At 45.5% G+C, this 24,659-nt stretch overlaps 1 protein-coding gene across 2 annotated transcripts in view; it reads left to right on the top strand.

Moving 5' to 3' along the window:
• LOC135368098 (uncharacterized) overlaps nt 1-24,659 on the top strand; it is a 53,949-nt gene that overhangs the window by 13,765 nt on the left and 15,525 nt on the right. For both annotated transcript variants that reach the window (XM_064601173.1, XM_064601172.1), the window contains exon 2: nt 11,008-11,129. In XM_064601173.1, the coding sequence (XP_064457243.1) occupies nt 11,072-11,129 (58 nt within the window). In that variant the 5' untranslated portion in view covers nt 11,008-11,071. The remainder of the gene's footprint in view (nt 1-11,007; nt 11,130-24,659) is intronic.

The following is a 24,659-nucleotide window of genomic DNA, read 5'->3' as shown; positions in this document are numbered from 1 at the left end:
TTTTCGATTTTTATTTTTGGGCTGATTCCGAGCGTATGTTTTTCGGCGTTATTGATTTCCACGAAATCGGCGTTTTTCGATGTTTTTTCCTAGCGTGTACGTGGTTTACCTGACAGTTATCGGCGAATAGAAATCCAATGTAATTTCCGCACGACGTAGCTGCGGTGGCGTTTTACGGCTAACGAAAACGTAAACGGACATCTTTCACGACCATCGTATATTTCTGTACGGTTTTATAATCTGCATCGACAACTTGCTTGTGCATGTGCTGCAATTTTTTTTTTTTTTCTGTCATTATTCCTGGAATGTCCCTCTGTATTCGATGATTTTTATTTTTGGATTAAAACCAAATGAAGGTAAACTTACCTGGCGTATGTTTTTGGTTGTTTTCCGATTAAAACCGAAAATGCGGTACCCTAGTGATAAGGTAGAGAGACTTTAAACTTGAAAGAAAAGAGCAAGTTCCATTCGTCTTCCCATTTCGTCTTGTGTGCCGACGGTTCCTGTGCTTCACCATTACCTTCTCTAAGTGTCGTGCAAACTTGAGGAATTTGTGTCGCATCAAAAAAATTGGAGCCCATATCACTTTGTATGACTGTCGTCTGTGTTCGCATCGCAGCAGACCTTCCAATACGCTGGCCGTGACGATGCGATAGCAATCCCCCCTTTGTAACTCATGTCTCGAACGAGCACCAACCCGAAGAGCAAACTGTTTCCATGGCGGAATATGATCCGGGAAGGAACACTTTCTCCCCGACGACATTGGCGATATCGATTTCTGGCGGCGAGGAGGAGATTTTCCGCGGTGTCTTATAGAACGTGCATCGCAGCCACCCATTTCTACATGCAGGAAAGCACCTGTTTCGATGGAACTTGGAAAACGTAATCCGATAAAATAGCGCACATGCGCGGGCAACCTGATGGGGGAGCTTCGTGATTACGGTCTGACTTTTTCGAGCGAAATGCCTTAACCGGTGTCGGGGAGGGAAAAAAGCTATATTTCAATATAACTTCTATATTTTGCTATATTTCAATCTGTAATTCCAAGTGAAATTGGATGCTACCGAAACATTCGGGTAGGTGATCCGGTTGTTACGTGTGGCGAATATCACAACGTGTAATAACGTAATGGAGAATGTTGTTGACGATGCCAGTCAACTGTTTTTTTTTTTTTTTCGACTGTTCATGTGAGCCACGGGGGCTTGTCAACCAGTTCATGTTATTTATGGGGCACTGCACCTGCACCCCTCGTTGGAACGTCCCCGAGTGGGTCAGTGTAACCTGATACCCAAAGCAACGTCTTCCGAGAGGCGCATCTGGTCACTGTTTCTGGTGCCTCTGTCTGTCCCTTCTTTTTGTAAATAAAATAGTCGTCTCATTTCAAAGCTACGAAGTGGTCGTGTGTTTTCTGGTCTCTGCGAAGTTCGGGCGCCCCCCGACGTTTGTGTTCGACGGACTTACATACGTGTTGCTTTCTGTCCAGCAAGCCGTCCGCGGGTAAATTGCATATATGTTGGTGAAACATACGAGAGGGGGGGGGGCACATACCTCGCCATTTAATAGGGACCAGCAGCACATGTTGTTACATCAAATGTGTTTTGCATACTTATTGTTGCACTCAACAACTATCGACATCACGCATTCGTATATAGATCGCTAGAACTAACTGGTGCCCGTGATACATGGTAAAACAGTCTGTTACGTGATTGGAATTGGGGGAGAGATCTGGTTTGACACAAATGGTCCTAAATCGATTCGGCAGGAAATAATCGGGGGCAATTGGGTTTTGAAATGGTTACGCACGTTACAAGCATTAATTAGAGCAGCCATGCGCAGTTTTCGCCACCATGTATGTTTTGTTTGTCTCTTTTTGGTTTGTTGTTAGCACCGCGAAACATAAATGCGCATATTTTGCACCAAAAATAAGCAAACTGACGCGGTCGGTGTCGAATAAATGACGTATACCGCTAGAACTTCCGGTAGCCATTGGCGAGGAAGGGCACAAAAAGAGCCAGGTATATCCCGCGTCGAAAGCGAATCAGTCGGTGCCTTTTTGCCCGGTTGTAATGGAACGAGCATCGATTAATCCAAAAAGTAATCGATAGAAGTGGGCGACCACCAAGCAGATGCTCTCTCAGTGATTAGAAGAGCTGCGCTGCCAGAAAGGTACTCTTATTCCAGAGACGACAAGATTTAATCCTTTCTAAGTTTACCCTCGCCGCGCAATGGACCAGCAGGCGGAGAAAACCCCGTGCTTTATACAACCTTCTCCGGCTTGAGACGATTATCGAAGCATAGAGATAAACTTGCTCCTCGTAGCCTACAATGCTGGAAGATGCGGTGCATTAATGCTACACTCTTAAAAATGAACTTCACCGCATAGCACGCTCCTAGCCAACCATCATCTCGAATGATATCGCTATGTGCCTTGATTTGTTCAAAACGGTAGGCGTACGCCTTTTTTGTGACACTTATGCGGTTCATAATTGTCACAAAAATGGCGTACGCCTCCCGTTTTCAGCAAATCAGGGCAGATAACGATATCATTCGAGATGATGGTTGGCTAGGAGCGTGCTATGCGGTGAAGTTCATTTCTTTTCCTGGGTTTTCCTCAGACGCTTTCAGACATATGTCGGCACAGTTCCCCTACACTGTTAAAACAGAACTTCACCACATAGCACGCTCCTAGCCAACCATCATACCGAATGATATCATTCTGTGTCACGATTTGTTCAAAACAGGAGGGAGGCGCCTATCTGGGACAAGATAATCTGTCCCAGATAGGCGCCTCCTCCCAATTTCAACAAATCAATGCACAGAATGATATACTTCGGAATGATGGTTGGCTGGGAGCGTGCTATGTGGTGAAGTTCTGTTTTAACAGTGTAGAAGTCGGCCCAGGACGCACATTTCCCCAGGGCCTCAGTCGTGACGTCGCCCACATACGTGAGGCCGACAACGGCAAGCCCTTTCACCATCACCACCACCACCACCATCATTTCTAAGAGTGTACACTCTAAGAATATATCCGTGCCGGTTGTTTGTCCAGAATTCCAAACATCGGGGGGGGGGGGGCGTACGCCTTTTTTGCGATAATTATGAACAGCATAAGGATCACAAAAAGGCGCACGCCTCTCGTTTTCAACAAATCAGGGCAGATTATCTGTGAAGGGAAAGTCAACGCCTTTCGGCTAGCTGGGAAAGGATGCATGAGCTCTTCGGCGGTTTCGGTATGGCGAAAAATGATCTAAATAGGAAAGCTGCGGGAGCGGACATCTTGCACGATGAGGAAATGTCCAATGGCTCCAGCTGAATCATCTCCGTTTTTCTTTTACCAATCCATCAATCAATCAAGCAATCAACCATCACTGAGTGGACTATATAGACGGAGAACTACACATGGTGTTGAAAAATGACGCAACGCACATGGCACACTGCAGCTAGCTGGCTATAAAACGATGCAACAGATATTGTCGTTGTATATAGTAAATTACAATAGACTAGGAAACGTAGCGAAGGAGCGCACAAACATGATAAATAATTAGGAGTAGATCTGTCGAATAGACAGACGACAAATTTATCCACAGCAAGAGTAAGGGATCGTCTCCGTATCAAACTTCACATATGTGTTTCTTGTTTCTGTGTGATATCTTAACGTTTCCTGGTCTAATGTTTTTTTCGTATTGTATCCTTGCCACCATCTCGCATGTATTTTTATCATTCTTTCATTAACAATACGCGCGTTGTTTCGTAATTTCATAATTTAGAGTAAGAAAATAAATCTCTCCAGTGTCCATTTCATTGCGATACACTCTAAACTATTAAGCTTTAAGTGTTGTTTTTTAAACCAGATATTTGATTACGGCTCGTATTGGTCTATGCACTTAGCACCTGCGAGCTCTGCGTGACTATCGTGAGAGATCCTGTCGCAACCTTGTGACTGGATATGAGGATGATTTCAAGGCCAATTATTAACCAATGAATGAAGGTAATGAAAGCACTCCATGTGAGAGGAACGTAGGTGCTAGTTGCGGCGACGGAACTGCTTGCCGTAGTCGGCCACGCTCAGGCGGGCAACGTCACGTTAACCTCAGGGGTATTGTGCGTCCTGGGCAGACTTCACAGGGAACTGTGGCAACATTTGTCTTAAAGCGTCTGAGGAAAACCCGGCGAAAACACCCAGATAGTTGAATCGGTGTCATCTCCCAGTTTCGGCTTGAAACGCCATCATCGTAGGAAGAACACAACATTCCACGAACAATCGAATAGGCGACCTCCTTGCTTGCTTGGCCAACCGACCTACTTTCCGGTGTTGCGGAAGGCACGTTGCCCTGGGAGGACTGTACCTCCTGGGCCAACTTCATAGGGAACCTTACCGACAGCTGAGGAGAACCCAGCGTAAATACCCAAGGCAGCCGTGTCACCTCCCAGTTTCGATTATCTTAGTCACTAAGCCAAGGTAGCGAGGTAAATTCAGCGGATAGACCTCTACCCGAGAAACGTCATCATGACTTTGGTAGACAGACTGAAACCGAAACAAATCGGAAGGGGAGGGCTAGGTTCCACGAATGGGCACTTGTTCGCTGCCTCCTATTGAAAGAAAAGTAGGACAGAAGGTCGCGTCCCTTTCAGGTACCATCGTAATCTCCTCAAAACCGTGGCTTTCGGGCGTGACCTTGTTCGCCCCTAGCTTCGAGCGTAGTTCAAGTCTACCAAATTGGTGGCGCTGTCGAACACTATGACGTCATTTGTCTCCAAACAGGGAGAGGTCTATTGGGAATGGACATGCCGGTCATTCGGCCGGTTGGTACAGTCCATTTGGAGTTCAAAGGATTAAGGCTGTCTCCCGGCCTTCAATACATTCGGGGAGTTGGGATTCGGTAGATTGGGAAGACACCTTTTTCCACGTCGGTCAGATTTTCCCCGTACGTTTTTCTTTTGATGATGATCTGGGAGGATACCCACTTTGTATCGGGTGGACCTCGTAGTGAGCAAAGCTCTTCAAGTCTTGTCACGTGATACTTTTACCGCCTTCAGGAAAGAGCTGCCACGTGACATTATGGCGTTAAGTGTCTAATGTCTTACCACTTAACGTCGTCCTTGCGATGTCACATGGAGATATGTAATTGCTTTCGTCCGAATGACAGTTTCTACCTAATGAGATCGCCACAACTCATTCGCCGATAAAATGCCGATGCTTTCACTCTCATTGTCTGTACTTCTCGCATAAAACCACTTTGCGCCGTGCGGAACAAGGTTATTTCATAACGTGAGATAGACGAATGTTCTTTGATGAAGGAATGGGGGGATCAATGGAAGAAGTGCACAAGTGCAGGCGAGCTGGTACATTATAAAAACGACGATAAAACCTGAGACACGGAACAAAAAAAGACAACACGACACGTTGGGCGGAGTTGTTTGAAATTTTCACTGACAAAGGAAGCAAAAGAACGCATGACAGCGCCAAAAGGGTGGCATCGACATCATCGCGTTTAATGTGACTACAAAATGGCATGCGCTTGGTGGATATAATGTCATTCGAAACCGTAATGCTATTGTACCTATAGTCAGTCGAGTATCAGTCAATATGTCATTTGTTCCGCCCGTGTGGCAATTTACTACCTCCTGTGATTCGCGGAAATCGCGGTGCAACAGCTATTTGTGGCAAACACGGAGAGCTGATATTGACACCCCCTCTTTTTTTTTTTTTTTTTTACAGCTACACTTTTAGAAATGAACTGCGCCGCATAGCACGCTCCTAGCCAACCATCATCTCGAATGATATCGTTATCTGCCCTGATTTATTGAAAACGGGGGACGTACGCCTTTTTTTTGTGACACTTATGCTGCTTATAATTGTCACAAAAAGGCGTACGCCTCCCGTTTTCAACAAATAAGGGCAGACAATTATATTATTCGAGATGATGGTTGGCTAGGAGCTTGCTATGCGGTGAAGTTCATTTCTAAGAGTTTAGCGTAACTGCAAAGAGGCGTACGCCCCTCGGGCGTTTTCAACAAATCAGGAGAGAGAACGAGGTGATTCGGAGTGATCGACGATGTGGCTAGGAGTGCGTCATGTTTGAAGTGGGCCGTCGTCGCACTTTGCGCTCGATTGATTGCTTCTGTATGAAACCCTACCGGGTAAATGTTTCTACCCAGTTTGCACTTTTCTTCTCTCACCTGTCTCCATTGCCTGAGGAGTGGCACAGGTTGGGACAAAAGTTTACGGAACACGGCGAGCGGCGTACGTTTTCGTCGGTACGGCACTCTAGCGACCGTCGGAAGCGTGTGAGTTCACTGTTTCGGAGGGGTGGAAGGGTGTGCTGTTGGCAGTGATGGGCAAAGTACCTCAAAATTATACCTGAAGTAAAGTACCAAGTACCTGGCATCATTAGTACTTCAAGTACAGCACAAAGTACACAATTCCAATTGTATTTCAAGTAAAGTACAAAGTATTAGGCAAAGTACTTGAAGTATTCATCAAGTGCATTGCGAATTTAATTTGTAGGAATCAATTTGTTGTAAATTGCTAGGAAATTTCGAGGGAAAAAAGTACAGGCCAACGGAGATTATATATTTCTGGGCATTCCATGCTGCTTTTTGAAATACAACATGTTTAAAAAGATAATATGAACCAGGTAAAGAATGATGAAGACAATGTAAGCCATCATTTTTATACGACTGTGATCTGCAGCAATGTAATCCATGTGACCAATTAAAAAAACGTGAAATGTAAAAATTAAAGCATGTGTGTCTTTCAGAGTGTTCATCATGTAATGCAATCACACATTGTGATACGATTATTAATTGCAAATGAAGGAAACTATATAAAAAAAAGCATAGAACCCCGCATATGGGAGAAATGAAATGCCAATTGACCAAGTCATTGTGCTGCCGGTTGCAGTGTCATAATGTGTGCGTGTCTTTGCATTCCATTCGTAATCATAACACATAATCTTAGACGCGTTTATACTTTTTCAACATTTTGAGCCTCTCAACAATAAATTTTCTTCAACAAATATGCTCTTTAACAGCACTCGAAAATCCTTTTTGACGCAATGTCAGACTGGAACTCTTGGTACTGCATCCCGCTAAAAGCGCTAAAATGACGGCAAGAAGACGAAAACACACAGATAGCGCTATCTGTGTGTTTTCGTTTTCTTGTTGTCATTTTGCATTTTGATACTCCTTTCATGCATTTTTGATACTCCTTTGTGATTTTTTGTCTGTAGTCCAAGTTTGGGTACTTGAGTACTTGATGGGAAAGTACTCGGAAAAAGTACTGTAAGTACGGTACAAGGTACACGATTCAAAATGTACTTAAAGTAAAGTACAAGTACACAGAAATGTACTTAAAGTACTACTTGAGTACTTGATACTCTGCCCATTACTGGCTGTTAGTGACAAACAGCGGTAGGTTCCATCCCACACTGTTAAAACAGAACTTCACCACATAGCACGCTCCTAGCCAACCATCATTCTGAATGATATCATTCTGTGCAATGATTTGTTGAAAATGAGAGGAGGCGCCTATCTGGGACAGATTATCTTGTCCCAGATATGCGCCTCCCCCTGTTTTGAACAAATCATGACACAGAATGATATTATTCGGAATGATGGTTGGCTAGGAGCGTGCTATGTGGTGAAGTGCTGTTTTAACAGTGCAGGCGCACCCAGGCGGCACCGCAACTACCACAGCGTGTCGCTCCAACCCCTCCTCCCCCTTTCTTTCATTCTTTTCTTTTCTTTTTATTTATGTCTTATTTCTTAATTTTATTTACTTATTTATTTCCGGAATAGCAAGCCGACGTCCCGTTTGGCTGACCTTTACCCCGTTTTTTTTTCTTTTCGTCTAATAAATATATCCCTCCCCCCCTCCTAAACAGTGAACTCACCTGCACTCTGAAAAATGAACTTCACCACATAGCACGCTCCTAGCCAACCACCATCCCAAATGACAACGTTCTCGCCCCTGATTTGTTGAAAACGGGTGGAGGAGCCTATTTTGTGTCGTGCATAATGGCACAAAATAGGCTCCTCCTCCCGTTTTCAACAAATCTAGGGCGAGAAAGTTGTCATTCGGGGTGATGGTTGCTAGGAGCGTGCTATGTGGTGAAGTTCATTTTTCAGAGTGTGCTTCCGGCAACCGTTAGGGTGTCGCAGCGAAGAGAAAGCACGACGCGCGCGAGTTTCGTAAACTTTTGCCCCCACCTGTACAAACTACACCGTAAAAAGAGAACACCACTCCGTTACACTGTCATCACCATCCTGCACTCAGACTGATGTCTTTCTGTGTTCCCATTGTTGAAAACGCGTATGGCGTACGCCACAGCTGTAACACTTTAGACGCAAAGCGCCGCACAATAGACGAGTTCAGAAAATCCCAGTCCTCTTTGCGCACGCGTTGCATCCTGAGCGCTTGCTGAGCGGGGGAACGAAGAACAATCCTTCACACATATCGCTTTCGCTGACCCTGACACGTCGTGGACAGTGGACCGGTACGGGAGAAATCGGAACAGTTTGGAGGCCACCCGTTTCTTTCGTATTAGTAAACTCCCACAGTTCAAAGCGGCGCTAAGCACGCTGGGATTTTCGGAACTCGTCTATCGGTGTACGCCCATCACATCTCGCCCACTTAGGAGCGATACGGTTCGAATGTTGGCTGGCTTTGATCGAGTTTTGCCATCAGATTCTGTCTTTAAAGCAGGGCCGGTGCTAGGGGTGTGCGGGGCAAAGGCACATCGCGGAGGCTGTTTCACACCATTAAGTGCATACCCGATATTTTAAAGAAAGAAAGTAATCCCTGGTTGAGGGCTTCGTGTGCGGGGCCTATGCAATGGCGCACTCTAAGAAAAAAAAATGTAGAATTTCCTACCCAAAGTTGCAGCAGGACAGTACTTGCACCATTTTGTGTCAATCCACACGCGCCTCCTCCCTCGCGGGTGTAAGCGGCGGCGCCCCTTTCCCTTGCTTCTCTGTCTCACGTTTGTTCTAACAGAAAATATAGTAGAATTTCCTACCCAAGCTGGTAGAACGACATATTCTACTATCTAGTTTGTTTCTACTCTGCAGTTATACCCAAAAGCTAAAACTGGTTGGAGTAGAAATGTGGTTGCAACGCAGCTCTACCGAAATGGGTAGAAAATCGTACCTTTTTTTCTTAGAGTGCGGGGCTTAAGGGCGGTCGCCTTACCCGACCCCCCCCCCCCTATCGCCGTCGCCGGACCCATTACAACAACAACAATAAATGATGACGATGAGACGGGGTGTTTCACAGCGGCGGTGCGGTACCCTACCCTATATTGCACTGGGAACATTACAGCAGTGCGCGTCTGTGCTCACTAAAACAGCGTGGGCGAAAGTGAAGGAAGCGCAACATTACGCAATGCGCGACTGGCTCTTAGTTTTGTTAACTCGAGGAAAGCACTGACGCACTAAAAGTCTATGGCCTCTCCTTTCACAATTACACGCTTTATTATTTACATTTCCTACGTGCAGATATACAGCGTTCGAGGGTGTCAATTCCTTATTGTTGTATTTCTGCTTGTTTGATTTTCGGAACGCATTTGTCAGAAGGCGGCGTACTTATTTCTCAAATCATTTTTTCGTACCGCTACAAGTTGACACCAGAATGATGTACTCGAGTAGGAGACTAAATCGTGAAATTACAACACGTCGCGCTATATAGCACAACCGAATGCGATGCGCAACGTATGAAATAGAAAACCACAGTACGGGTGTATTCATTTCCCGAATTACGGCTCTATAACCATTTTTTGATAAAGGGGGTGTCGTGTGATAGGTTGGATTGAGAGGTCCATCATAAAGAATTATGACCTGGGATCAAAGGGCTTTTCGCGCGTATGCTGCTATGGTACTCCAGGAACTAGGATCGTTGTGTCTGCAAAAACCTGCACAAGTCACAGGAGCGTATTACAGATACAATAATAAGGCGCATACCTTCGGATCCCCCCGAGTGTACGTAGATTATTTTAAAAATCCTTCGTTTCCCGCCCTGTCGGTATCATTAACGTACAATACGTTTTTTAGGTTGATCCCAAGTTAAATCTCGCCGCGCGTCATTTAAGAAAGTGTGCGCGCGCAACCTAAATTGCAGCGACAGCTGAATAGCCCCCGTAGCAGTGGGCTGTCACTGCCGCTCTCCTCGGTTTTCTCCGAGTCTCAGGACTCGTGAACTGCCTGTAACGTTGTGCTAGTGTTTATTCTCTTCTTTCTTTTTGTTTCTCTTTTCTTTATTTGTGTTTCTCTTTTCTTTATTTGTGTTTCTCTTTTCTTTCTTTGTGTTTCTCTTTTCTTTTCTTTTCCTTTCCTTTCTTTTTGTTTCTTGTTTTCTTTCCCTTTCCTTTCTTTTTGTTTCTTTTTTTTTCCTTCCCTTTCGTTCTGTTTCTTGTTTTCTTTCCCTTTCCTTTCTTTTTGTTTCTTTTTTTTTCCTTCCCTTTCGTTCTGTTTCTTGTTTTCTTTCCCTTTCCTTTCTTTCTGTTGCTTTTTGTTTTTCTTTCTTTCCTCTGTTTCGATCCCCCTTTTTCTTTTTCCTTCCTTTTCTTTTTCGTTTGCCCCTTCCCCCTTTTTTTTCGGAATAGCAAGCCGGCTCTTTGCCTGGCTAACCTTTCCTTTCTTTTTTTCTTAATAAACATATCCCCCCCGTAGCAAAACGCGCTTCCGGGTAAGCGCGCCGAAACTCGTTAGCGAATACGAATTCTCCGAAACAGGCTATCGTTCTGTTCCGAGCCGTCGGCTGTTAGCGCAGTATAGAAAGGAAAACAAACCATGAGTACGCTACATGGATAATCGAACAGGTTACCCGCAACGCATGCCGCTCTGTCATCAGCCGACGCTCGCCGTTGCAAGTAATACGCGAGACTGGTGCGCAGCAACGAATGTAGGGCATAGTCGTAACGGTGGTGGGATGTATGTACAGGCTTGTCCTCAAAGTGTAAAACCTGTGCGTATGCGACCCTCGTTGAGTGATTGATCTGTTCCCCGCAGACTCCGCCTCATTCCCCGGAACCTGCTCATCAACGAGACCTGACGTTATCCCCTCTGCAGAGACATGAGGAACCTTTATCCACTCAGCGTGGTTTTTATCGTCTTTTGCAGCACACAATTGGGTGAGTCACATCCTTGGTTCATTATGCCGTCTCGTTTGGAATCGATTCGTCGCACAACGGCAAGTTTGCGTAAAGCGCTAACCGCATACGCCGAATTCTCGATGGAAAAACGGCCGCCGTCACCGTTTTTCCGGTGAGCCGACGCGAGCAATGGGAACTTCACCAATTTCTCGACGACAGCGGTTGACAGAAAAATCCGGCGAAGAGCGGAAGTGGCCGCTCGACGGCAGCCGATAGGACCGCTCCATGCGCTATCGTTCCACGACGTGATGTGGCGGGCATTTCGGATGCCCGCATGATCAACCTGGGAACTGGGAAGCATGCTGTCGCTAGCCCGCTGCTGTCTGAGGGCGCTTTTGCGGCGCTTGCTATGCGAATATGTTTTGAGCGCAAGAACTTCTTCCGTGTGGCACTATAACTTTTCTTTTTGTAGCAAAATATTTATCAGTTAATTTGAAGTCAAAATTTAACACGGAGTAGCGAAACGCCCGCCACAGTGGAAATCTGTGCATGCGGTTCGTTCCGCCGTTTCTCCGTCTAGTTGTCGTGCCGGTGGGCAAGTTGGCCGATTTTCCGTCGAGAAATCGTCGTATGCGGTTAGCGCTTTAAAGTTGATTTGGAGGCTACCCAAATCGCTGGCTCGTTCCCGAGCGATGCCGATAGCAATGTGGGGAAGCAAAACCTGAGAGATTTCTCGCGGGTTAAAGAACGTCAGAATTATCCCCAGTCCTATAGTCTGTGACACGTGTGTCGTACACACACTCACTCAGAAAACGCGTAAACCCAATTTTCTTTTCAAAAACGAGTAAGGCTCTGTTTTCGTGCACGCTTGCCGTTCAAGCGTCTATAGGTCACCGGTAATTTCGTGCGGAAATGACAGTGTCCTCGCTTCCGTGTCAAGCGCCTCACAGGTTCCGCTAGGCAGGGTGCTTTGTGACCGCTGCGTGTTTAAAATTGTTTTCCCAGTCGCTTCTGAAGCAGTACGGGCGGCTGTTGCGCTATTGTGAAGGTCTGACGATTCTCTGCGGGCCTACAATGCCAGGTATTGACACAGCGACGGTAATGCTGCGTACCTCTCCTACACATGAACGTACGGAAGAATATGAAAGCCACAACATCAAAAACGAATTTAACACATTTTTTTATTTTCAGCTAGGGCTGAAAATGGCTGCTTCCGCACGTGACGCAAGCTTGAAGTTTGCTTGTTGCAGCCGTTATACTCAACGTTACATTACGTGCGTGCTTACCGTCGGTAAATTAGTTTGTGTACACAAACAGAAAAACGCAGTCTATTAGCCAAGTTCTTGCAATCGCGCTTTACGGCTTTCTAAAGATGTTTCTAGAGCCAGGCACATCCACCTTCAGCACACATAGCATGCGTCGTCCGCTAGACTAGGCACGGAAGTCGACACTTTTCCCGTGATTCTTAGAAAGTACCGTTCACGTATTCACAATCAGTTCATGTTCACGCTTAACTGTGCAAACGAGCTCTGCACTTGAACGTTATAAGGGTTGTGTGTGTTCTCCCAAAGTTGTAACTAGAGTCACTAAAGTACCGGGGCTGGACATTTATGGATTGCACCGCAACGTATATAGGGGAAACAGGTCGAAAGGTAAAAACAAGAATCAAGGAGCATAAATATGACATAGAAAGAAACGCGAACAAACGAACAGAGTTATGCGAGCACGTTGAAAAGACTGGCCGTGCGGTTAACCTAGATACCCCCGATATTCTAGCTCGTGAAGGTCGCTGGGGAGTAAGGAAAAATCTAGAATCCTGGTACATCAAAACAAGTCCAAATTGCATCAACAAACATCCGGGTCCGCTTCCCGATAGGTACGCCCCCCTGTTTAAATAGCTGACGCGTGACGGATGAACATCGTTCTGAAAATGAGGCCTGGATAGCCCCCGAAACGTTAACACTGACTGTATATTTTAAGTCTTGTTTCTCTCCTGTTGTGCTGCCGGTGTGGCCTACGTATTTTACTAAATAGAGTCTCTAAATATGGGTACAGAGTATCGCATTCCTTTTCCGCGCCGTAGCCGCCGTTCGGTGTCCGCGATTGGGCCCGTCGTATCACGTGGTTTCTCCTTCCAAGAAAGCGCCGTCCAAGTTGAGTCCTCTCCATCGAAAACCGGGTTCCTCGGTTGCGAGCTGGCCCGACTGCGCGCTGTTCTCCAGCGGAGAAGGGGGAGATGTGCGTCCCATTGCTAGGCAACGCAGCCGCGCCAGACCCAAGATGGCGGTCTCGCTCGCCGGCATGGCTCAGTGTCGCTACTCTGCTCCCTATTTAGTGACTCTACACTCTTAAAAATGAACTTCACCACATAGCACGCTCCTAGCCAACCACCATCCCGAATGACAACGTTATCTCCCCCGATTTGTTGAAAACGGGAGGAGGAGCCTATTTTGTGCCGTACATAATGGCACAAAATAGGATCCGCCTCTCGTTTTCAACAAATCGGGGGAGAGAACGTTGTCATTCGGGATGGTGGTTGGCTAGGAGCGTGCTATGTGGTGAAGTCCATTTTTAAGAGTGTAGTTGTAACTTTCTAACAACTTTCTAACCATCTTACACGTCGTGAGGAAGAGGAGGAGGAGGAGGTGATGGTGGCGTAACTACTTGCCGTAGTGGGCCACGCTCAGGCGAGCAACATCACGACTATCGTAAGGGAGATCGTGCGTCCTGGGCCGACTTCACTGGGAAAGGGTGATGGACGCGCAGAAAATATTGGCGCAACGAATACCGCCATTGATTTGGCCGAGACATCATATGGCAGCCACCTTTGCCAGTGAGGAGGGTCTCGGGAGACGTCACGTGCTTGCAAGAACCAATAAGGGTACGGGCAGTTTCCTCGCCACAGAACTGTCCAACCACTGCACAAAATGATAGCGTTATCTTTCGTGGCACGCACGCCTCCTCGTGAAAGTTAACAAAACTGCCACACACACACAAAAAAAAAGGTGCTGAGCGCCACCACTTGTCAACAAATGAGGGGAGAGAACGATGTCATTCGGGATGGTGGTTGGCTAAGAGCGCCCTAGGCGGTGAAGCTCTGCTTTTAGGCCGTAACAACAAAGAACGTTGGGCTAGTTGGTAAGGATACTGCATGGTAGAAAGGCGCACAGAAAACACGGACAAAAGAAGACGACACCACCTGCGCTACTCACAACTCTATATTTAATCAAAAGACACAAAACACGCACATCGCAACGCCCCTTAAGGCTGATTCACATTACAGCGTTTACGGCTGCGTACGGCGTCTTACGTGTACCTTCGTTCTATCCTGAAGGATGTTCCGTTTCAATGATTCGCTGTCAGAGGACGTAACACGCAAGCGCAACCGTAAACGCAGCAGTGTGAATCAGGCTTTACGGCAGCAACAGCTTCAATCAGGGTCATCCCAAACAGAGATAAGAGGCCCCCATCCGCTGCTATCAAGGAAGAAAATCTCCCTCTCCGATAATGTTACCGATGCCTGACTCACACACTTAACGCCCATCTTACTGATAGCATAGGCCTCTACTAATTCTCTAGTCAAGGCATTAGAGGACACCGCAACAACTACAGTGTCTTGAAAAATCGGGTTGCACACACATCTACTGCAATGCAGCCGTAGGCCGTAGGCCGCAGCCGTAGGCAATGCAGCCATTTTAGGCCGTAGTTTTACGCAGGGTGACGTGTTATGCATAGGTTATGCATAGCAACCTTGCGAACCTCAGAGGTTAGCGTGACGGGTCTCTCGCAGTACATGCACCTCTGGTGAACTTTTACACGCGTAATTCGTGAATCTTACCTTCTTTCATTCAAAAATGCATTTGCCTTTATTCAAAATTGTCGATCAACTGTCCTCAATACATGCCGTTTTCACCGCTTCCAGTTTGGTGCCAAAACGACATCCGGTTTCACAACAAACACGCTCAGCGCCACCAAAGTGGTTTCCAGACCCCCTACACCCCCTAACACCTCCCTGCCCCCGCAAATGTTCAGTGACACCCCCTAACTTTTTCACCAGGGTACCGGTAATGACCGGTACATGCCGGTATCGATATGTTAAGCTGTAACGACGAAACTATAATAATGACCCCCCCCCCCCCCCGTTTTTTTCCAACGCCCCTCCGTGCTTGGGATGCTGGATAAACCACTGCAACCACTGTACCGATTGACACAGTTATCGCCTTTGGTTTGAGGGTCGTACACGCCTTTTTGTGGCAATTCAAATTACCGCAAAAGGTGTACGCTACCCGTTTTCAACAAATCAGGAAAGCGAAAGATATAATTCTGCATTGGCGGCTGGTTCCGAGCGTCCTTTTTTACGTCTTTTACGTCTACCTGAGAATGACATGTATAGGCAGTATAGGAAAAGGAAGGCGCATTGAAACATGGGCTGCCCTGAAGCAGTGAACTTTTCTGGCCCCCTTCTATACCGCATGCAGCTCCACCATTCAGAACAACTGACGGCGCTGGGTAGAGCGGATCGCACCCGAGACAACAAAAAGTGGTTCCTAGCCTCAAAAGCAAATTTTCTTTGACTACACTTATTGTCTGCGTGCTCCAGAATGCTTGCGCAAGAAGCACGAAAGTTGGGACGTACTTGCAGGTCTTTCTTTCGTAGTCTTAGCTTCTCAAACTGTAGTAACTTATGGTGTCTCTATCGGCGACGGTTTACCGCTATAGGGCAAATTGCAACATGTGCTTCAACTCGGAACTGTAAACGTGGCATACAGCATGTTTCAGTTATAGATCCCCGGGCTATAATACTTCGCGAACGGGTGCACCAGTCGAAGAACCTTCGTTTTTGCGAAGTATCTGTCCCATACCACCTATCTACTGGGGGACGAATAAACGAGTGGGAGGCGCTCATTATTTATCAAACTATTATTTAAAGTATTATTTAAATCAAAATTCGAACAAAAAATTTCGTGAAAAAAAACACAACTTCTAAAGCAGGGCGCCGTCGGCATTAAAATGGGTGCTATCCCCTTTTGGGACCTTCACTGGACATCTTTTAGAGAAAAATCTGCCACCCAAGCGGGTCATTTGTTTAAGTAATTACCTAATTGGTTTCGGTTTACACATTTTTGTCGCGGCTGGTCGCGGTGAAGCAGAAATGGACGTAGTTCATTGGTGTAAGGACATAATTCGTTGGTGGACAAGGGAGTTAGAGGGCGTCATTTTTCGCTTCACCGTGACAAGCCGCGACAAAAATATGTAAACCGAAACCAATTAATTACTACCACAACTGACCCGCTTCTGGGGCATATTTTTCTCTAAAAGGTGTCCACTGAAGGTCCCAAAAGATCCCAAAAGGGGTAGTGTCCATTTTAATGCCGACACCGCCCTGCTTTAGAAGTTACGTTTTTTACGAAACTCATTTGAATTTTTATTTAAATAATGAGCGCCTCCCACTCATTCAGATGGTGCGCATCTTGCAAGTGGTATCGGACAGATACTGGTAACAAAGGAAGTACGTCGACTGGTGCACCTGTTCGCAAGTTATTTAGCCCGGAGATTTAACTGAACCACCCGTATAATCTTGGATATTTTGTATCACTCGTGGCACGGAGGCTGTTCGCACTTAATTACACGATGTACGAGCTACTAAACATCATGGTTAGACAATTGTATCACCCTGTCATGGTCATTTTTATAAAAAGTAACTGTAATGTAACTGTAAGTTACTTTCTCTCGGTACCTGTAACTAGTTACTAGACCAAGAAAGTAACTATAACTGTAACTTTGTTACTATTTTTGGCAGATAAACTGTAACTCAGTTACTTTTTAGAAGTAACTTACCCAAGACTGGTTAGATCCCTTATATATTGATTTGTCTGATGATGATGCTTGATCTTTTCTTACTCGTGAAATTACTCTCTGTCTGCCTCTACTGGAAGCAAATAGATCTCACGCAGTCGCCAGCGCATTGGCACCGACAATCAGGTGGTGGCTCGGTTCTTCCCAGACGGCACAGCCGGCACCAGGATTTGAACCCGGGAGAGCCGTTCTGCGCAGCTCCCCAATAACGTTTGCCATCACGTATTTCCTTTGTTTCGACGCAAAAAGCGAAAATGTCATTCGACGGAACGCACAAAATCCTGGCCTAAAAGCGATGGTAATTAAGCAAATTGTATTTTTTTTACTGCAATTTACAGATTTTTACGGAGATCTCCATACTTTTTAACGGGTGATCTCCATACTTTTCCTCCGACGGGTGTGGCAACACTGCCGAAGTGAAATATTTTGCGTGACAGTTCCTGAATGTAGTTTTTTTGTTTAAATTCTGTGTTAGAGCCGCGAAGCAACTGTGGCTATGAGCGGCGTACAGGCGTGGACAGATGGAGAGAGGACAGCAGGAAGGAGTGGGGGACGGGGGGGTTAGAATGCGTTATGGGCCGACTTCAGTGGGAACTGTGCCGACATTCGTCCGGAAAGTCCTCGGAAAACCCAAGGAAAACCTCAGACAGCGCAGCCGGTGACAGGATTCGAACCCGTGTCACCTCCCGCGTGGAAAGCGATCGTCCTAACCCACACTATGCCACGGGAGCTTGTGCACGGGAGCTGAAGGAAGTATACGCTGATATGACGCAGTAAAAAGATATATGTTCCAAGCGCCCTTCCGTTACTCATTTAACAACAAAGTTCTCGAAACTGTTTCATCCACGTAATCGTTCCGATGAAGACTTAAATCACGCGCTTAAATGGAACATCGCGATACCCGTACGACTGAACAGCATGCGGCTCTGTGATGCGGAAAAATCTGCCTAATATAATGTCCCCGAGCGGCTTTATTTTTAGCTCCGTTCGGCTGAGATATGCGGCGCTTCAATAATGTGGTCTCTAATGTGTGATACTCCATGTCAGCTGGCGTCAACCTGCGGGGGAGGCGGGGGGGGGGGGGGAGAGAAAGGCGAATGTTTAAAACCGCTTACGGCGCAGTAAAGCAGGAAAAAATCTGGAAAAGTTAGCGATGCTCTGTAAGAGGATCTCATCTGAGAGCGCCTGTTTCACGCCACCAATGCGTCAGCTTACATGTATGATTACAACAACGACAACAACAACTTTATTGCGAAATCAAAACGTCGGTTAAAGTTGGAATATATTTGTGACGATAGACTTCCATGTCTCGCTATTGTCCAGAAGCATGGTCTTGATTCGGCAAACAGGTAGCACTGCTGAACAGAAGCGAACTCGCTTGTTGCTTTTTATTATTATTACAGTGAACCCTCGATATTATGACCATGGTCGTTCTTGAAAATTTTGGTCATAATGCGGAATTGTCATATTAACGGGGGCATTTGCAGAGGTTTCTCTAAATTGTTCCCCAAGAGTATGGTCGTAAAGCGCGTATGTCAGATTATCGGGGGTCATATTAACCAGGGTTCACTGTATTTAGAACTACTCTTTATTTAACTACGAGTATTTTGGTGGCGAAAGCTATTGGAAGCTCAAAGTGGTTGTAGGAAAACTTCCTCCAGACACTTAAAGGCGCAAAGTTATAGTGCTGTTCAAACGATATGAAGGAGTCGTTTATATACACATTAGTCATTGTGGGAAACTCAGAGCGAAGAGCTGCGCATTGAAGATATGGCACAAACAACAGAAAGGCTTTCGTCTCCGCCCTGAAATGCGTCACTCCCTCCACGTGTCAGTTTTTTTTATTACTATTTTATTATAACGATGGACGCAACTAATAACGCTACGCTGGCAGTCTGCCCACGGGGTTGTTTAATCGCGCGGTCGCCCAACACAGAAAGCAGAAAGGGAACGACTGGCTGTTTATTCTTGGATTGAATCACAACTGGTCGGCTGCAGTGCGACAAAAATTTACCACTGTCTGGCACGAGAAGACGCACGTGAAACAAAGACGCCTTCAATTCGTGCAGAATTTCTTCTGGTTGCTGGTATCATTGCGTTGCACGTGACAGGAACATTGCCCTGTCTATACTTGCGTTTTGTGTTCCTGTCCCTATATACCGGGTGTCTCAGTTAAATCCCCGGGCTAACTAATTCGCGAACCGGTGCACCAATCGAATAACTTTCTTTTTTACGAGTATCTGTCCAATACCGCCTACAAGATGCGCACCGCGTGAATGAGCGGTAGGCGCTCATTATTTAAATAAAAATTCAAATAAGTTTCGTGAAAAAAGCTAACTTCTAAAGCAGGGCGCCGTCGCCATTAAAATGGGTCCTACCCCTTTTAGGACCTTCAGTGGACACCTTTTAGAGAAAAATCTGCCACCGAAGCGGGTCATTTGTTGCAGTAATTAATTGGTTTCGGTTTACGACGTATTTTTGTCGCGGCTGGTCGCGGCGAATCGCAAAAGGATGTAATTCATTGGTGGACATGGGAGTGAAAGAGCGTCCTTTTGCGCTTCACCGCGACCAGCCGTGACAAAAATATGTAAACCGAAACCAATTAATGACTGCAACAAATGACCCGCTTCGGTTGCAGATTTTTCTCTAAAAGGTATCTACTGAAGGTCCCAGAAGGGGTAGCACCCATTTTAATGCCGACGGCGCCCTGCTTTAGAAGTTAACCTCAAGCTCAAGTAAACGATACCATTAACATCGTTACGCCCTTGCTTGCGTCGTAATGCTTTGATCATCATTTGGTCATTATTTTGATCATTTTGATTTGATCATCATTTATTCTGGGGTTTTCATACCAACTGTACACAAATTGCTCTCACCTGTATCATTTGCTAGCAGCTGGTTACCCACATGTGCAGAGTGACCTGTTTGTTGCGCAACCTTCTGAACTGTTCTGCACAACCTTTTTCACGTATTGGTGGCCCGTTCTCCGAATGAGAACATAATACCGCAGGTGCAGCGCGCCATCACAAACGCTTCGATGCCAGTGTTCTATCACCGTACCCTGCTAAATCAGGCACATAAACGTCCCGAAATTCTCGAGGTAACGGATGTTCCTGGCTGCAGGAAAAGTGACTTGAAAAAGTAACTGAGTTCCAGTTACTACACGAGTGAAGTAACTATATAAGTTACAAGTACAGTTGGCATGCACAAAGAGTATCTAGTTAAGTTACAGTTAGAAGTAACTTATATAGTTACTTTACAGCTACTTTCCAAATAGCAAACGCAAGAACTCCAGTTCAAAAACTTTTATTCCAAATTCTTTACTGTGAAATGAATTAACAATTTATTCCACGAATCACGATGTGGGAGAGATGGCATGGCTCTTGCTCACTCTCCCTCACTAGGTGCAAGTTGGATATAACATATGCATCAGTTACTAAAGTACATATATTGCGAACAATGACAATAATAAAACAAGTTCCACATAAACGGATAACAGGCAGGGACTGGCAAAGTAAAACCGCAAGAACAGCTTTCGAATCTCACGCTTCACGCATTGACCACGCAACCTTTTGCGTTGCTGGTTGTAAAGATATGCTCTAATCCCCATACTTAGTTCTAGAGTGCGGAACTTTCCATTGTTTCTATGACGTTCATTGACGTTTGAGTAGGATTCCTCGAGCTTATAACAACAACTATATTTAAATGAAGAAGAGCAGGAAGTTTCATCGCCAGGGGCATAAGAAACAACAACAACGACAATAAATGAAGGAAAAGTGATGATAACGTGGGAGATTTCCCTGCGGTAGCCACAGGGCCCTACTCCTCTTCACACAGGTTAATATGAGAGGATGAATTATGATGAACGCAAAGCGACGACAGGTCGGAGTTCTGTTTAGAGCTCTTCGAGGATTCCATAAGAAAACGAAGAAAGGCATGCCTTAATGCCTTCCTATACCGGGTGTTTCACGAAAATCCCCCGACTGAATAATTTTTATTTATTTATTTATTTATGCGTATACGCTACAGTACGGCATTACAGTAGCGGGGTACAATAACCAAGAAAGTAACAATATTGACATCGGTAAGCACAAACACCTGTACAACACTATGCGAACACAGCAAACCGACCTCTCCGGTCAGCACTCAAGACGATTCCAGTCGTCTATCGTTTTCGGGAAAAACGAGTAAAGAAAACATCTGTTCTGCACCTGTATGGCTGGATTTTCTTATAATGACCGGATCTTGGAGAAATATACAGAGGGGTTTCAGATATCTTTCCTTCCTTATGCCCGTCTTATCATTTACGATATTTCCTAAAAATTCTAAGTTTCCTTGAAAGTCACTGAAAAGGTTAGCCAGCTGGAGGACTCGAACCCAGATCTTCTGGATTACCGGTCCAGGGCTCTATCAATTGAGCTAAGCTAACACGCCTTCTCAGCGACTTCCAGGGTGCGTCATCTGAAGGGACAAACCAGTCACTCTCTCTCACTCATCCTCCTTTCACTCTTACATTTTTGCACACTCATACACACATTCATACGACAGCAGTAAGGATCGACGCAAGCGGCAAATGTTAAGTTTCCTTCTTCGGTTTGTTAACCCAAGCAGCACAATGTACTGAAAGTCGAGTGCAATAGGAGTGGACGGTATATGTGTCTTATCAATGCTCCAGAGTGATGTTTTCCACTCAAAGATGGCGGACGCAATGGCTGGGCATGCGCATACGCTTACTCGGAAAAGGTCCATTCCCTTCTTACATTGTATGTAGATGGGTAGAAATCCAGCGAACCGGTAGAGATGTAGGAAGGGAGTTGCCTCAGGACAGAAGCCGCCGATATTTCGAACAGAGACTGTTCTTCTTCTGGGCACCGTCCTCATCATTGGCATGGTATTTAAAGGGTTAGGTGTGACGTGTTTAAAGGTTCATGCGAATTGTGGGTCAACAGCCCGGAGGGAAGAAAGGTCCGTACGGGTTTTTACGGCGGGAGTGAATGGCTGCTTTGTTAGAGTGTGGAGGGGATTATGTGAACGTAGTGATCTAGGCTACAGACCGGTTGCAGAAAAATGGAAGGTTCACGAACACGTGGACGAAACGGGACAACAGGCAAGAATTCGCAAGCATAGCGAAAGATAAGGAGGTTAGTGGTTACGTGGGGAAAATTCCAGAACGAGCAATTTTTTTTTAATATATATTTGTAATACAAAGTTGTGGCATGCAATAAAGAGAGCAGAAAGCAGTGGCCATGCAGAACATAACAGATGATAATGGAGGTAGATGGGAAAATCATATTTTATTTGTGAAGTGTTTCTAGGGTGCCTTGTGATTTGTTGATACCGGACGGGTGAAGAGCGTTGAACTTGTATATGAGATAAGACTCCCTATCACGTCTGTCACGTGTGGATCTAAACCCGGTTTCTAGAATATATAGTTTAATGTTGTCAAAATTGTGACCAGGAACGTTAAAGTGTTCGGCGACTGCTTTCCCAAAGCAGTCGCCGAACACTTTAACGTTCCTGGTCACAATTTTGACAACATTAAACTATATATTCTAGAAACCGGGTTTAGATCCACACGTGACAGACGTGATAGGGAGTCTTATCTCATATACAAGTTCAACGCTCTTCACCCGTCCGGTATCAACAAATCACAAGGCACCCTAGAAACACTTCACAAATAAAATATGATTTTCCCATCTACCTCCATTATCATCTGTTATGTTCTGCATGGCCACTGCTTTCTGCTCTCTTTATTGCATGCCACAACTTTGTATTACAAATATATATTTTAAAAAAATTGCTCGTTCTGGAATTTTCCCCACGTAACCACTAACCTCCTTATCTTTCGCTATGCTTGCGAATTCTTGCCTGTTGTCCCGTTTCGTCCACGTGTTCGTGAACCTTCCATTTTTCTGCAACCGGTCTGTAGCCTAGATCACTACGTTCACATAATCCCCTCCACACTCTAACAAAGCAGCCATTCACTCCCGCCGTAAAAACCCGTACGGACCTTTCTTCCCTCCGGGCTGTTGACCCACAATTCGCATGAACCTTTAAACACGTCACACCTAACCCTTTAAATACCATGCCAATGATGAGGACGGTGCCCAGAAGAAGAACAGTCTCTGTTCGAAATATCGGCGGCTTCTGTCCTGAGGCAACTCCCTTCTTACATTGTATGTGTTCGACATGTTCATCCCAAACATTGATTGAATCAGACGCTCCCAACACTCCCCTAGCGAGCACCCCTTAAATTATTTTCCTGTGGACCCCCTTATTCGGAAGATCTCAGAGGGCCTAGCGCCGCTTTGAACCATGGGAACTCGCTTATGAGAATATCTATATAGGAGGATATCTATGTAGGAGGATATAACGAAACGAGGAGGAATGTTCCCCCCTTCCTCATGACAGTAATCTCCCGCAACGAGGAGAGCTGGGCCTGTTGGTACGAGGTCATAACTTTAGAGTAGCACAGAAGTCATTTTTAACACCCGGTTTTCTTCCTATGGGCACCGTGCGCTAGAGTTTTCTGTCGACGACAGCGACTCCTTGAGAGGAAACGCGGCGTAATGCGCTGGTACCAGCCAGCAGTGCCTAGCAGTGCTGTGCTAGTTTCGCCGTTCGAAAAGAGCGATTTGAAGCTGCCTGCATAGAAAGTCAAATGGGAAAACAAAATGGAAACTAATTCTATGTGATAATCTGCCACGACAACCAAGTTGCTGTGATAGAGAGGCAACTTGACGTGAAGTTTTCGTCCTTCTCGCTGTATCGTCCCGCCGATCACGTATTTGAGAGAGCGCTTTCACGGCAATCCACCCAACGTGCCGCTCAAATCTGTTGTTTCAAACTTAGAACTCATTCCTTTCATTTAGTATATTTGTCAATGACCAGTTGAGCATCACGATGCGAACTTATAGCACAGCAACTGACGTGTAAAGTTGCGAAATACACCAATGAATGACCAATGAACATCGTGGAGCTTGGCTAAAATTAGTGTCTGCCATATGTCGTACAGTATTTATCTCTTTTACTCTGACCCTAATTTTGCGGCGTGTCGGCGAAGACTGGATTTGTACCTCGTCTTCCTTCAATATAAAGCTTGCATGCGAACACAGGGAATTATTTGTCCTCCCCGAGCTGCGTTTCGTAAGCCGTCATGATTCTATGTAGGTGCATTCTCTCCCTATGATCTTATTATTGTTGCCAAATCTTGTGATCTCGGTTTACAAGTGGTTCTTTGCTCCTTCCTATTCGTCCGCGCACACACACGCAAACACACACAAAAGTAATCATGCGTTTGTCGAACAGCAACCTCACTGTTTCTTCTTAATTATTGTCATTTTTTTATTTTTTAGTATAGTTTATGTTTTGTGTTTCTTTCGCGTGATATTTCTGGCTGCTTCTATGTTGCAATTTGCGACAATGTGTCTGATGCGCTATGTTCACCTATACTAAGGCCGCTCTGGTCGTTTTTAGCACTAATAAAACATTATTATCATTACATATCCAGTTTCAAACAAAAACACGCCTTATTTATATCCTTAAACAATCTTGATTGACTGATTGATTTTTATTACTGTGGCTGTGCATCAAATGCAGGCACAAAGGGCTAAAAGGGAATCCCACGACTTGCATGAGCGATGCAACATTGGGAATAATTTGACTAAGAAACTGATTCTCACGGTGCATCATCACGTTAACGGATTATGCATA

Source organism: Ornithodoros turicata, chromosome 9 (genome assembly GCF_037126465.1).
Source record: "Ornithodoros turicata isolate Travis chromosome 9, ASM3712646v1, whole genome shotgun sequence".
Taxonomy (NCBI): Eukaryota; Metazoa; Arthropoda; class Arachnida; order Ixodida; family Argasidae; genus Ornithodoros; species Ornithodoros turicata.
The sequence above is the reverse complement of the archived record's forward strand: the minus strand, read 5'-3'. Positions and strand labels throughout refer to the sequence as shown.